At 40.6% G+C, this 16,016-nt stretch overlaps 1 protein-coding gene across 3 annotated transcripts in view; it reads left to right on the top strand.

Moving 5' to 3' along the window:
• Nucleotides 1–16,016, top strand: part of UTP18 (UTP18 small subunit processome component) — a 42,487-nt gene that overhangs the window by 11,290 nt on the left and 15,181 nt on the right. For all 3 annotated transcript variants that reach the window (XM_042917310.1, XM_042917309.1, XM_042917311.1), the window contains exons 5-10: nucleotides 383–471; nucleotides 2,354–2,479; nucleotides 2,579–2,753; nucleotides 8,619–8,719; nucleotides 8,948–9,038; nucleotides 13,427–13,550. In XM_042917310.1, coding sequence (XP_042773244.1) covers nucleotides 383–471; nucleotides 2,354–2,479; nucleotides 2,579–2,753; nucleotides 8,619–8,719; nucleotides 8,948–9,038; nucleotides 13,427–13,550 — 706 coding nt within the window. The remainder of the gene's footprint in view (nucleotides 1–382; nucleotides 472–2,353; nucleotides 2,480–2,578; nucleotides 2,754–8,618; nucleotides 8,720–8,947; nucleotides 9,039–13,426; nucleotides 13,551–16,016) is intronic.

Here is a 16,016-nt window from a genome sequence, read left to right as displayed (position 1 = left end):
AAAAGTGTTAATCTTTTTTCATGTGAATTAAGCTAGATCTGCTGTCTACCTTATTGCCAATTTGGCTGTAATTGTGAATTGTCCTTTTCAAATTGAATACTGACTTTTATTTTTTGCATCCTGTTTTAGTCACTGTGTGTGAATGTGTACCTTTCGTTCCAGAGTCAGGCTTTTATTTTAACCATATAATTGAATTCTCTGTCATCCCCCCACCCTCAAATTTATTTTGCTGTTTTACTTTTACTAATTGCAGCTTAAATAAAGGGATTGAGATTGGAGGCTGGAGTGGGGGGGAATTGAAGTTTGGAATGCAGATGTTTGCGGAAGGTACTGGCCATCTCATTGATTCTAAAGATCAGCCTTGTGGGTTTGTTTGACTTAGATGAAAGTGAAGAGGATGAAGATGATTTGTTGCAAAGGACTGGGAATTTCATATCCACATCAACCTCTCTTCCTAAAGGAATCTTAAAGGTGAGAGTTGGTGAAGTTGGGTCTCTCCCGCCCAGTGTGCTTCCTGCTACAAACGTATGGATTCCTGTTATCTGTGGGATTAAACGTGTTGCTGTTATTTATTTTGCAGAAATGGTCAAGAAGATCAAATTATATCCCCAGGGATCTTTTGAAAGTTGTGTTTGATTTCTCCTTTTGGGTTTCTCTTCATTTCCACGGGCACTAGCTTGGTTCCTGCTCTGTCCTCTCTTGCTTCGTGACTGGTTTCCTGCTTCACTTTATTCTTCATTTAGTAGGAGCCAGGGGGGTCTTCAAAAAATGAAACCTCAGTCTTGTCACTTTTCCTTGCTTTTTGAAAACTTCTGAGCTCTTTATCACAGTCTACACTGCCCTTCGTAATCTCGCATCTGCCTACGTCTGAAACTTCATGTTAGAAGTTTTCCCCTTATTTCCTACCCAAGTTCCCTAGGCCTTCTTTCTGTTTCTTGAACATGCCAAATACTTTCTTGCCTCACACCTTCACTCTTCCTCCTGAGTGTCTGTTCTTTAAATACTGCTGGTGGCCAATCGATTTGTACCTTCCTCGTTAGATGACACTTACATCCTTCCTGGCTAGCTTGTCTGAAGTGGTCTATGTTAATTATTTTCCAACTCATCACTGTATCTAACTTGTTCGTTGCAGTAACGACGTGCCTACCCAACACAGTGCTTAAGTTAAGTGTCTGTTAAATGACCAGATCCGTCTCTGCCATAGGTATTTTTCCCCATTATAAAATGGTGGCATGCTTTAGTTGTGGGAGGGAACCCTATTATGGCAAATCACTAGGAGACAGAGATTGTGTTTCCCCCCACCTTGTGAAGACAATTCATTCAGCTCTTCATATGGTAAATTTACCTCCACTGAAAATGCAGTTACATAAAAATCTAACTTCATTTGTTACAAACAAAACATCCATATAGTAATCGCTTTATTGTATTGTATACTTGTATGTATTGTATGTATACTTGTATAATTGAGTTTTTAAAAAAATGTTTAATTGTTTTGAGAGCGAGCGAGCAGGGGAGGGGCAGAGAGAGGGAGGGAGAGAATCCTAAGCTGACAGCACAGAGCTTGATGTGGGGCTTGAACTTAGGAATCATGAGATCATGACCTGAGATGAATTCAAGAGTCAGACGCTTAACCGACTGAGTCACCCAGGTGCCCCAGGATCATCGCTGCTTTAAACTAGTAACCCTGTTGGGGTGCCTGGGTGGCTCAGTTGGTTAAGTGTCCGACTTCAGCTCAGGTCATGATCTCACAGTTCATGAGTTCAAGCCCTGCATTGGGCTCTGTGCTGACAGCTCAGAGCCTAGAGCCTGCTTCGGATTCTGTGTCTCCCTCTCTGCTCCTGTCCTGCTCATGCTGTGTCTCTCAAAAAGTGGATAAATGTTAAAAAAAAAAAATAGTTTAAACTAGCAACCATGTATGCTGAGAGGAGAACATAAGCTGTCCATGCCAACCATAGAACCACGGGGATGATTACATAGTGCCTCTTATTTTGTGCCATGATTGCAAAGACGCTAGAGTAACGTTAGATGTTACTCTAGTAGACACTAGAGTTTTAAGTAAAATATCCCTGGAAGTCAAAGTCTGCTAACATTTATGGGTATATCATGAGGAAATGACTGTATCCTGGTGCTCTAAGACCATAACGATTTCATCCCCTCACTTGAAAGATGGTAAAAATGGATCACTGCATAGTAGAATGACTTACTAGTTGGTAGAGCTGGGGTCTTCTGGTTACCGTTCCAGTGCACTTTGTTCTATGTTATAAGCTATGTTACTGTATTTTTCCTCCATGCTTTGAAGAATGTAATGTCCACCCATTTGAATTGATAAAATTCCAGCTTTATTTTTCCCCAGATAAAGAATTGTCAACATGCTAACGCAGAACGTCCGACTACAGCCAGGATTTCGTCTGTGCAATTCCATCCTCGTGCGCAGGTTGTGATGGTTGCTGCTCTGGATAATGCCATATCGCTGTTTCAGGTGTGCATTTTTACGTGAAAAACTTGTAGTGAGACGTATTGACTCCCAGGATACAGTCTGTGGAAATAACCAAAAGGAATGTTTTGCATTTCCTTATAGGTTGATGGAAAAACAAATCCTAAAATCCAGAGCATCTATTTGGAAAAGTTTCCAATCTATAAGGCTTGTTTTAGTGCTAATGGAGAAGAGGTTTTAGCCACGAGTGTCCACAGCAAGGTTCTTTATGTTTATGATATGCTGGCCGGAAAGTTAATTCCTGTGCATCAAGTGAGAGGTAAGGTTTCTATTGAACAGGCAGCCGGTCACACACCTTCCCTGCCAGCCCACGACTGAGTTCACTTAACAGAATTTACAACCACTTCTTTCCCATAGGATTCTTAAAAAGAGTGCCATTAGTTTGGTATTTGGGAAATGTTATTGTGTTGAGATGATACGTTTGAATGAAAATAGGGAACTTTTTATTGAGCGCTTACAGGAAAATCATAATTTAGAAACATATGTCCCCCAGACCTGAAAAGCAGTTGCAAATACTTGGCTATAAAATTAGCAATTTATGCAGCTGAAAGAGCCTGGGAGCTAGAAAACCTGAGTTCCACGTCCTCGGATAAACTTTCTCCTCTCTGGTAGTCGGGAAATTTGGATACTCTTCTTGTTCTTCCAGTGTCTGTAATAGATTTTTGGTTTACGTTTAAAAGAAATAAAGCACTATTTTTGGAGGTTGTGATATATTTTATTTATTTATTTATTTATTTTTTTGATGTTCTACTCCTGTTTTATTTTTTTTTAATGTTTATTTATTTATTTAATATATGAAATTTACTGTCAAATTGGTTTCCATACAACACCCAGTGCTCATCCCAAAAGGTGCCCTCCTCAATACCCATCACCCACCCTACCCTCCCTCCCACCCCCCATCAACCCTCAGTTTGTTCTCAGTTTTTAACAGTCTCTTATGCTTTGGCTCTCTCCCACTCTAACCTCTTTTTTTTTTTCCTTCCCCTCCCCCATGGGTTTCTGTTACGTTTCTCAGGATCCACATAAGAGTGAAACCATATGGTATCTGTCTTTCTCTGTATGGCTTATTTCACTTAGCATCACACTCTCCAGTTCCATCCACGTTGCTACAAAAGGCCATATTTCATTTTTTCTCATTGCCGGTTGTGATATATTTTAAAAACTATTTAAAAAATCTTTTAGGTGAAAATTTATCTTCCTCTGCCTTACCCATTCTTCCCCTGCATGCCCGACCCACATCACCACAAAATGCAGTGATGCAGTCATGAACCCTCTGTGAACTTTGGTTTCCCTCGTAGTGAGGTTGGCTGGGTTAGCATTTTAAGTCTTGAGAGGTGGTGCGAACAGCGCTGTGGCTCCATGACCATCTCCTTGTTAGACTGCGTGTATGTTTGGGGCTGTAAAGGACCGGGGTGGCTCTGTGTAGTCTTTTTTCTACTAATGGTTCCAAGTGAACAAGGCCAGCTTTAGAAACATTTATGGTGTTTGTGTTCAGTGTGCCCAATCTTCTGTTTCCTAAGTTTCCAGACACCTTCAGTGGATTCTTAGTTTAAGAATGCTTTAAGCCAGTGGTTCTCAGACATTAATGTGCATATGAATTACCTGGGGATCTGGTTAAAGTGCAGATTGTGGTTCTGTGGGTCTGAGGTGGGCCTGATTCTGCATTACTTACAAGCTCTTAGTTGATGGTGCTGGTGCTGGTCCATGGACCTCACTTTGAGTTGAAAAGCCTTAAATAGTCCCCCCATGTTGTAGCAGAAAACAACACGTAGTGTTAGTGTTTTTACTTATTATTCCACTTATGAAAAGGAGTGGGCTTTTGTCCATCCTTGCCTTGCATCTTCTTGGGAAAAGCAAGCCCAGGGTTGGCCCACAGGCAGTTAGTGATGGTTACTGTGGATCTGCTGGTGCACAGGAGTGTGGATCTGACCACTAACTTTCTTCTAAGACGTGGTATTTATCTTTTGCTCTCAATATTTCCCCTCCTCTTTCCTCAGTAAGCATAACTTGGCGCATTAATGGTGATAATGATAAATTAAACTTTTTTTTTTTTTTGGTGGGGTTGGTTGTTGAACACTGTTTTCAGTCTATTACTATAAAACTGTAAATAACTCAAGAAACTAAGGACACTAGAATTAGAAAAATCGCTGACTGGTTAGAATGTGCAAACTTATACACCTCAGAACTCTTTCATTGTCTTTTTTTTTTTTATTATCTTTTTAATGTTTATTTTTGAGAGAGAGAGACAGAGCGTGAGCAGGGGAGGGGCAGAGAGGGAGGGAGACACAGAATCCGAAGCAGGCTCCAGGCTCCGAGCCATCAGCACAGAGCCCAACGTGGGGCTTAGACTCACAAGCTGTGAATCATGCCCTGAGCCAAAGTTGGACGCTTAACCGACTGAGCCACCCAGGCGCACCAAACTCATTCACTGTCTTAAATGCAAGCTTGAAAAATGAAGAATGCAGAATTGGTGCATTCTGAAGAATTTTGAATTGATAGTTCCATTAACTGATGGGGTTCATAATGTCGGGTCCACGGACTCAAAATTCTGATAGAATTCAGGGGTATGTAAAATGAGATGGGAAAAACATTATGTCTTTATTTTCACTAACCTATAACTGAAGTTTAGCATTTCCTTCAGTTATGAAAGTTTTGAACAACTGTTATTTTGAGAGGGGGATCATACGCTTCACGAGACTGACACACAAAAATTTTGAGAACCCCAGATTACTAGTTCAGATTCCAGAAACAGTTTCTGTTGATTCATTTAAATTTTTTTTTTTTTCAACGTTTTTTATTTATTTTTGGGACAGAGAGAGACAGAGCATGAACGGGGGAGGGGCAGAGAGAGAGGGAGACACAGAATCGGAAACAGGCTCCAGGCTCCGAGCCATCAGCCCAGAGCCTGACGCGGGGCTCGAACTCACGGACCGCGAGATCGTGACCTGGCTGAAGTCGGACGCTTAACCGACTGCGCCACCCAGGTGCCCCGATTCATTTATAAGGGTAATTCTTACGAGAGATATCTTGTTCCAGGTAAACGCATAAGGAATTTGACAATTTGGGAATTAAATTAGTTGCTCAGGCAGCCATTTTGATTATAGGCACTATGGTGTGTGATACCTGAGCTTCAGTTTTTTCTTTCTTTGAAATAGAGGGTCCTAAATATTGAAAGATACTTTTTTAAAAATTTTTTATTTTATTTCGTTTTTGTTTTGTTCTTATTTTAATTCCAGTTAACATACTGTGTTATATTAGTTTCAAGTGTACAATACAGTGATTCAACAGTTTGATACATCACCCTGTGCTCATCACAGGTGCACGTCTTAATCCCCGTCACCTATATCACTCCCTCCCCTCCCCTCTGGTAGCCTTCAGTTTGTTCAAAAGAGATAATTTTTTATAAGCTCCTAAATTAGCACTTGCCACATGGTAAATGCTCAGTGGTAACTGCCGCCATTGTTTGGAGCAGCATATCATTTATCTGATGACAGATCACAGCGAAGTCCACTTTCCATCCTATGGAATTTGGCACTATTATAATTAAATTGGCCTTTCCTTTTCTTATCAGTTGCTTATTAGTTGGCCTAAAAATCTCATTCACCGATCTATAAAAAGATTTATATCTGACACCTTTAAAGCATCGTATCTTCTTTCTCAAGGCCATTTTATAAATTTTATCTGGTTTCTATTTTGGAAGGTTCACCATTTGTAAGAAGCAATTGCAGTATTGATATTAGCATTTATTATCACTTTTTTGGGGGTTAAAATTAAAGTACTGTATACATATAGCTAGTATACTGCAAGTTTTGGATGAAAATATAGTTGTGTTTCTTATTTTTCCAATTAATTGCTAAAGCAGCTACCTATCCTTATTTGTTCTAAGTCCAGTATTTCCTTCTGGAAGACACTCCCCTCTCCTGAATTCCCTCAAAACAGCAAGCTTACTCAGGCTAAATGCATAAGGTCTTCTAGCCACCTATGTAATGAGCCCGCTGGCACTTTGCCACACTGGGTTTCTCTGCACAGTATGAGGGAACTTTGTTCTCTGTTGCTCTGATGATGCATGTGCAGTCCATATCCTTCCGTGGTCTGGTGGCCCTCAGCTGTAGGCTTTTTAGTTTTCTCTTGCATTTCTTCCACCCAGTTTTGTGTCAGTAGGATTGGGTCTGGGGGGGAAAGGGTTCCACCTGCAGCCTCACACTGTGCTAGAATCAGCCTCCCTTCCTGTTTCATCATGTAATGGTATTTTCCTTCTGTTTAGAGCTGTTTCTGTCTACGGTAGTCAGAACCTAAAGTTTGCCCAGATTTGGGGATGAAATGACCCTAGGTAGGAATAGGTTCATAGTTAAGAAGACTGGTCATCCCTAGCAGGAGTAACTCCAGTAATTGGAAATATGTGTCTGGATTGATTTCCATCAAGGAATATAGGGTATAGTCTGTGGAGGCAGGATTAGAGTAGGAGGCCCAGTTTGTAAGATTGTAAACCATCTGGATAAAGACTGTTAAAAGGGTAGAAGTGGTCTGTGGGAGCTTGCTAAACCAGCATTTTCTGGTAGGGGAACAAGGGTCTTCACTAGGTTTTTCTAAATTTATTTATTTTGATTAATGTTTTAATTTAGCAACTTTAAAACATGTTTTTCATTTTATTTTATTTATTTTTGAGAGAGACAAAGTATGAGCTGGGGAGGTGCAGAGAGAGAGGGAGGCACAGAATCCGAAGCAGGCTCCAGGCTCTGAGCTGCCAGCACAGAGCCTGACGCTGGGCTCGAACTCACGGACCATGAGATCATGACCTGAGCTGAAGTCGGACGCTCAACCAACAGAGCCACCCAGGCGGCCCTCATTTTATTTATTTTAGAGAGAGAGAGAGAAAGCGTGAGCCGGGGAGAGGGGCAGAGGGAGAAAGAGAATCTCAAGCAGGCTCCATGCTCAGTGTAGAGCCTGATGTGAGGGTCAGTCCCACAACCATGGGGTCATGACCTGAACCTAAATTGAGTTGGATGCGTAACTGACTGAGCCACCTAGGTGCCCCAAACATTTTTTTAAATCATTTTTTTTTGCGGGGGTGGGTGCTTGGGTGGCTCAGTTGGTTAAGCACCCGACTGTGGCTCAGGCCATGATCTCACAGTTTGTGAGTTCAAGCCCCACATCAGGCTCTGTGCTGATAGCTCGGAGCCTGGAGTCTACTTCCAATTCTGTGTCTCCTCTCTTTCTCTCTCAAAAATAAATAAATATTAAAACGATTGAAAAATAATATTTTTTTTGACTAAATGATACATTCAAATGTACAAAAATCCAGTACATAGGAAAGAGCAGACGTGAAAAGTCTACTCCACTCTATCCCCCTGGCCACTTGCTTCCCTTCCCCCAGTTGTACCTATTCTTTAGGTATCCTTTCTATTAGGCACTTTTTTATTAAGTTTGTTCACTAAGCAGTCTTGTCGGAAAGAGTCTCTTGAATGGTTAATCTGAATCTTTTAGGCATGGAAAAGGAACATATTCCTTTGTAAATAAGTAAATTGACTCTCTGGTTTATATACTTAGCTCATGTGGTTTGGTTACACGAGTCACATTTTGAGAAGCTGATCGACCCTTGAATACAATGACACTTCGTGATTTTCTCTTTTCCTTTTTTTCCTTTTTGGATCCACAAAGTTAAGGACTGGACTCATTCATCATGGGATGTTTAGTAGGTGGCCAACAACTAGTTTCTATATGTTACTATGTTTTAGCAGTCTCTGATGTCTGTGTATTTCTCTTCTGGTAATGAACTTTGTGAGAAGGAAGTATAATTTATCCTTTTAGTTAATTACAGATGTCACCGTGTACATTTGGAAAATTAGTTGTTATGTTTACTGTTTGGAGAGCTGAATCTCTAGCCAGTCATTCAAATGGTGAATGTTAAACAAGACAGAGAAGAAAAGTGAGCACTTTGTAATGACCTTATACTTGGGTCATACTCAGTGATGCATGGGGTCAGACTTCTTCAGAGTCTGACCCTAGCTTTTTTTTTTAGTTTGAGGCACTTTTTATTTTAGAAGGTAAGGAACTCTCAGTTGCTAGTGAAAGATAATGTAACTGAAAATCATATTAATCCTTATTGATTCATCTCCTCTCTTAGGCTTGAAAGAGAAGATAGTGAGGAGCTTTGAAGTCTCTCCAGATGGGTCCTTCTTGCTGATAAATGGTGTTGCTGGATATCTTCATTTGCTGTCAATGAAGGTGAATGCTTATTGGTGGTTGCTTGTTCTTTTAGGATAAGACATTAGTGGAGGGATGGTCTTGAATCATCTCAAGCAGAGGGCAACAGTAGGACTTGGGGAGAACTTTTGACTATAGGGAAAAACAAAGTCAAATAGTTATAACAAAACAGACCTACATTGTTTTTATTCCCAGTGTGATTCTTCTGTGTACCTCCTAACAATTTGATAAGTAATGTTGTTTTTTCAGACTAAAGAACTGATTGGCAGCATGAAAATTAATGGAAGGGTTGCAGCATCCACGTTCTCTTCAGATAGTAAGAGAATGTATGCCTCTTCAGGTGGGTTAATTGACATGATCATCTAAAGCTTTTTTGAAGCTTTGGATATGTTTCATTTCAGATTTAACCAAAAACAGTGCTTGATTTTAGACTTTTTTATGTTAGTAAGAAAGTAATTTTTTATTTTTAGGATTTGTCATTACCATTTGCCTTTTTTAAAAAAAAATAATTTTTTTTTAACGTTTATTTTTGAGAGTGAGAGAGACAGCGTGTGAACAGGGGAGAAGCAGAGAGAGAGGGAGACACAGAATCTGAAGCAGGCTCCAGGCTCTGAGCGGTCAGCAGAGCACAGAGCCTGATGCAGGGCTCCAGCTCACAAATCATGACCTGAGCTGAAGTTGGCCGCTTAAATGACTGAACCACCCAGGCGCCCCCCATTTGCCTTCTTATTTACTGACTAGTGATAGTGAAGGGCTACACATTTAACATGCTAACATGTTAACGGTGAGGGGCCGGGACTCCTGGGTGGCTCAGTAGGTTAAGCATCCGACTCTTGATTTCGGCTCAGGTCACGATTTCACGGTTCATGCTGACATTGCAGAGCCTGCTTGGGGTTCTGTCTGTCCCCGTCTTTGCTTGTTCCCCGCTTGCACTCACACGCTTGCGCTCTCTCTCTCTCTCTCTCTCTCTCTCAAAATAAATAAACAAAATAGGGGCTAACCATATTTAATCATGTTAACATGTTTGGGGAGAAGATGGGAAGAAAACGCTTACTTAAAAAATGATTCATTCTCAGACTCCCTTTCTTTTTGAAAGTTACTTACAATCCTCACCTTTTTTCTTTTAACAGTACATTTTCACTTGGGTAATGTCTTGAATGTTCTTCATAATTGATTGAAAACAATTCAGAGCTCACCCTCTGACATTTCTGTGGTACAGTTGGCCAGTTGTCAGTCATCCTTGACAGACTCTAATCTTGCACTTTCCTGCTCTTCTGCCTTTCTGATCATCCTGTGCCTTTTTGGACTCTTGCTCCCTTTCCCACAGAATCTTGGGGCCATCCTAATCTCAGTGTAGCTCGTGCTGCTGGGTAGGGGGAGGCATCAGGGTGGTTGTGTCAGTACTTACTCTGCAATCTCTGTGGGGCCTTTTTGCAGAATTTTTGCTATACCTCAGCTAAGAGCACTTGATAATATAGCATTAGTTTTGTTGTTTTTTTGAGGTGTAATGTGACCTATAACATTAAATTAGTCAGGTGTGCAGCATAATGATTTGATACTTGTATATGTTGCAAAATGATGACCACATTGTCTGGTTATCTGTCACCACACATAGTTAATTTTTTTCTTGTGATGAGAACTTTTAAGATCTACTCTCAGCAGCTTTCAAATAGGTAGTTCTGTGTTATTAACTATAGTCACCATGCTGTAAAGTACATCTACTTGACTTACAACTGGATTAAAAAGTTTTAAAAGCTTTTTTTAAAAAAAGGATTAACATTGGCATTAACTTTTGTTTAATTTTTGTTCTGTTTCTTTTTTCCTTTTTTTTTTTTTAATTTATTGTCTGATAACATGCAGTGCAGTATTAGTTTCAGGAATAGAATTCAGTGATTCATCACCTACATACAACACCTGCTGCTCATCACAACAAGTGCTCTCCTTAGTACCCAGCACCCATCTAGCCCATCCCCCAGCCACCTCCCTCTATCAACCCATAGTTCTCTGTCATTAAGAGTCTCTTGTGGTTTGTTTCCCTCTCTTCTTCCTCCCCCTTCCCATATGTTTATCTGTTTTGTTTCTTAAATTCCACATGAGTGAAATCAGATGGTATTTGTTTTTCTCCTATTGACTTATTTCACTTAGCATAATACCCTAACTCCATTCACGTCATTGTAAATGGCAAGATTTCATTCTTTTTGATGGCTGAGTGATAGTCCAGTATGTGTGTGTATGTGTATGTATGTATATGCGCGCACACACACACACACACACACACCCCATATCTTTATTCATCAGTCAGTGGACATTTGGGCTCTCTCCATAGTTTGGCTATTGATAATGCTCCTATAAACATTAGGGGGTGTGTGCACCCCTTCGAATCTGTATTTTTGTATCCTTTGGGTAAATACCTAATAGTACAGTTGTTGGATTGTAGGGTAATTCTATTTTTAGTTTCTTGAGGAACCTCCATACTGTTTTCCAGAGTGGCCACAGCAGTTTGCATTCCCACCAACAGTGTAAGAGGGTTCCCCTTTCTCTGCATCCTTGCCAACATCTGTTGTTTCCTGCATTGTTAATTTTAGCCATTCTGACAGGCGTGAGGTGATATTTTGTGGTTTTCATTTGTATTTCCATCATGATGAGTGATGTTGAGCATGTTTTCATGTGTCTGTTAGCCATCTGGATGTCTTCTTTGGCAAGGTGTATATTCATGTTTTCTGCCATGTTCTGGTTTTGTCCTAGAATCAAACTTTCACAAAGTTGAGTTACTCACATTTGTATTTTTTTAATCAACTATTGTAATAGATTTCATGAGAGGTAAGGAATAAATACTGGTTCAGAGTGATGTTCCTAATGTAATGGCCCTTGGATCCTGAGGGGCCAGAGTCGGGGAGAAGAGGTGGAGGGTCAGAGATACTGAAATTTGGTATGTGAATTAGGTGCAGATGTGAAGTATTTACAAAATTGGTCATGATGGTGGAGGTCTTATTTTCTATAACAAAGGTCCTGTAAAAGCAGGGGGACGAGTAATCAAAAGTCCAGCTTTGTTAACATCTAGATGACCTTTCTGCCATCATTCCCTTCTCTTCCCATTTTAGTGTGTTGCTAGCTGGGCTAATCTGTAAATGCTTTCCTTTATCGTAACATTACTGTACAGGCAAACACAAAGAATTTCATGTTTGACCTTGTTCAGTTTTTCCAAATATATTTTATTACTGCTTAATCTAAACCTTTATGCCAGCCTGGAAAATCTTTGTCAAGGAAATATTTGAAACAGTGAGATTAATTGAATTCTCATTGGGAGGAGAAGAGTATAGAAAAGTGAACTTTAGCACAATATCCGCAGGAAAGACAGAGATGAAATGGGTGAGTGAGGAGACACTTTTGAGATGAGTGTAGGATCATTATACAAATCTGTAAATGGGGAGCCTGGGTGGCTTAGTCAGTTGAGCATCTGACTTCCGACTTGGGTCATGATCTTGCGGTTTGTGGGTTCAAGCCCCCATTGGGCTCTCTGCTGTCAGTGCGGAGTCTGCTTTGGATCCTCTGTCCCCCTCTCCCCATGCTCCTCCCCCTCCCTCTCAAAAATAAATAAAGATTAAAAAAAAAATCTGTAAATGGGTATGAAGAAGACAGTGATCATCAGTATTGTGCTTATAGGAGAGAGAAAAAAGAATAAGGACTGATTTTGGCAATAGTCCTTTCTTTTTATTTTTTGAAGTTTATTTATTTTTTTTAGTAATTCCTTTACCCAGTGTGGGGCTCAGAACCATGATCCCTGAGATCAAGAGTTGCATGATCTTCTGACAGCCAGCCAGGTGCCCCGATGGTCATTTCTATCATGAAAATATTTGTGTTCTTTTCAGGTTTAACATCCTCCTTGATCTTACCCACATTCTTCTTTCTCTAAACTATTTGTGCTTATTGCTCACAGTTAGCGTGTTAGCGTTTCTTATCATTTAAGTGACTTGGTAATAGATACGCTGTATGTATCATAAATTATAAATTTCTTGTGGTCTGGATCAGTTTATTTTCCGCTTTCTCTGTCATTGCCATCATCATCAGTTTGATATATTAATCAACTTACCATACAAATAGGTGCTCTGCCTATTGATGGATATTGGAACTTATGATGATAAGTATTTTGTTTTTTGTTATTTTAAGTTTTTTGCTCTAATAACTCATCTGAGTGAAATGTAGAAGTTCTGTCTGAAAGCTCAACTCAAGCCAAGAGTTTGTGGTTTTCACTCTAAACTTAAAGATACTGTTTATTAATGGCTATTTGAGGATGCGTTTTCTACATGTAGAAATGTATACAAGGAATCCTTTTAGGTCAGTTTTCTAGACCTAGGACATTTATAGGGAGTTTTTGTTTGTAGTCTCTTGTACTGTTAAAGTGGGGCGAAGAGGGGGCGCCTGGGTGGCTCAGTCAGTTAAGCGTCTTGACTTCAGCTCAGGTCATGATCTCACAGTTCATGAGTTCGAGCCCCGCATTGGGCTCTGTGCTGACAGCTTAGAGCCTGGAGCCTGCTTCAAATTCTACGTCTCCCTCTCTCTCTGCTCCTCCGCTGCTCATGCTCTGTTTGTCTCTCCTTCAAAAATAAATAAAAACATTTAAAAAAAATAAAAAAAAAAAATAAAGTGTGGCTAAGAATGAATGGTCAGTTCACTTGGCTTTCAAGTTTAAAGCAACATTAACCAAACCCTTTTGGCTCTTTCTTTCAGGCGATGGGGAAGTGTATGTTTGGGATGTGAACTCTAGAAAGTGCCTTAACAGATTCGTTGATGAAGGCAGTTTATATGGATTAAGCATTGCCACATCTAGGAATGGACAGTATGTGGCTTGTGGGTAGGTAAAGAGAGGTTCTTATAACCTTAATCCCATTGTACTAATGAGAAAATATTAAAGAATTGAATATACTGCATGATGCTTAAGTGGTTTGGTTTATAAACTGTTCAGTAATAGAAAATCAGTAGACCCAGTTTTTTTTGCATTCTTAATGCAGTGTTTAGTAATGGTGGTTATAGCACTACTTTATATCATTGTAGTTTTTCTTATATTTGAAATATTCATTTGATCACATCAAGTTTTCTTGCTGTTTTAGTTTTCTTGCCATTGACAAGGATACAGAACAAGTTAAATTTGAAGCTACTTAAGGCATAGTTTGTTTTTTTTTTTAATTTTTTGTTTAATCTTTATTTATTTTTGAGAGAGAGACAGCGTGTGAGCAGGGGAGGGGCAGAGAGAGAGGGAGACAAGAATGCGAAGCAGGCTCCAGGCTCCGAGCTGTCAGCACAGAGCCTGATGCGGGGCTTGAACTCACAAACTGAGAACATGACCTGAGCTGAAGTCAGACGCTCAAGCTACTGAGCCACCCAGGCGCCCCTTAAGGCATAGTTTTCTTTGTCTGGCTAGTGGTATAAAGCAAATATATGTTCCTTAGAAATACTGTTTGTTAATATCGTAGACACCTCGAAAATACTACCTAGAGCATGCTATTGTATTATCATTGGGAAAAAAATGGTTATTACACTCGGGAAAAGATGACGCTATTCTCCTACTTGATTCTAAAGCTGCGTGGTGGGAGGAGGCATTGGATACATCTTACCTGTGTTTCTAAATCATCTTACCTACCAAACCACTCATTAGCACCTGTAACTTTAGAGCTTCCAACAGTGGATTTTTATGACTTTCTTAGACTGGACACCACTTCAGTCAAATCCTTCCTAAGTGAGAGATGAAGCGGGTCTTACCATCTGGAAGCACAGCATATTCCCCATTCTTTTTTCACTTCATTCCCTTCAGGGTTAAAATTGGGGAACATGCCCACCACCATTTGAAAATTGGTTACCTTTGGGGCCTGGAGGAAGGGAAAGTGGGACCATGCTGTGGAGCTTGGAGACCCAGCCGAAATAAAGGCTTAGAGGAAGGCCCCTCCCTGTCCTGTGTTCTCCCTGGTCACCACCCCTGTGGCACCTGTAGGGAGGGCTGTCTCAGTGTGAGCCCAGCATTTGTGCAGAGTGTGTGCACTGTGGCAGCAGTCGTGGTAAGCACAACTTCTGGGAATGAAGCTCCTTTAAAGCGAAGACTAGCATTGTCAAAATACTAATTTTGAGTAATTTTAAGCAGAACTGCCCAGAAATGATCTTCACTTAAATTTGTGAAGTTAGTGTTTTTCTGATCCTTGCCTTTTTTTTTTCTCTTTTCAAATTTTTATCTAAATTCTAGTTAGCGTACAGTGTAACATTGGTTTCAGGAGTAGAATTCAGTGATTGATCACTTACATACAGTGCCCAGTGCTCATCACAAGTGCCCTCCTCAGTGCCAATCACCTGTCTAGCCCATCCCCCACCCACCTCTCTCCATCAGCCCTCAGTTTGTTGTGTGTCTTTAAGAGTCTGATGGTTTAGGGCACCTGGGTGGCTTAGTTAAGCGTCTGACTCTTTATTTCGTTTCAAGTCATGATCTCACAGTTCATGATTTTGAGCCTGTGTCGGGTTCTGTGCTGGCAGTATGGAGCCTGCTTGGAATCCTCTCTCTCCCCCTCTCCCCGCCCCCTCTCCCCCCCCATTTGCTGTCTCTCTCTCCAAAAAAAAAAAAAAAGTTCCTTCATGGTTTGTTTCCCTCTCTCTTTTCCCCCCTCCCATATCTATTTTGTTTCTTAAATTCCACGTGAGTGAAATCATACGGTATTTGTCTTTCCCTGATTGACTTACTTCGCTTAGCATTATACACTCTAGCTCCATTCACGTCATTGCAAATGGCAACATTTCATTCCTTTTAATGGCTGAGTAATACTTGATTATATATATGAATATACACACATACATGTACATACACTACACATATTTTTTTTTTAATGTTTTATTTTATACATAGAGAGCGAGCAAGTGAGAGAGTGAGCACGCAGGGGAGGGGCAGAGAGACAGGGACAGAGGATCCGAAGCAGGCTCTCTGGCTCTGCACTGACAGCAGAGAGCCCGATGCAGGGCTTGAACTTGCAAACTGTGAGATCATGACCTGACCTGTGACCTTAAGCCGAAGTCGGATGCTTAGCCAGCTGAGCCACCCAGGTGCCCCACACCACATCTTGTTACTCCATTTATCAGTTGATGGACATTTGGGCTGTGTCCATAGTTTGGCTACTGTTGATAATGCTGCTGTAAACATTGTGGTGCGTGTGCCCCTTCGAAAAAGCACACCTGTATCCCGTGGATAAATGCCTAGTAGTGCAATTGCTGGGTCGTAGGGTAGTTCTGTTTTTTAACTTTCTGAAGAACCTCCATACTGTTCTCCAGAGTTTGCCTCTCTTTT

This window comes from Panthera leo, chromosome E1 (assembly GCF_018350215.1).
Source record: "Panthera leo isolate Ple1 chromosome E1, P.leo_Ple1_pat1.1, whole genome shotgun sequence".
NCBI classification, from domain to species: domain Eukaryota; kingdom Metazoa; phylum Chordata; class Mammalia; order Carnivora; family Felidae; genus Panthera; species Panthera leo.
This window is presented reverse-complemented; position numbering and strand designations above follow the sequence as displayed.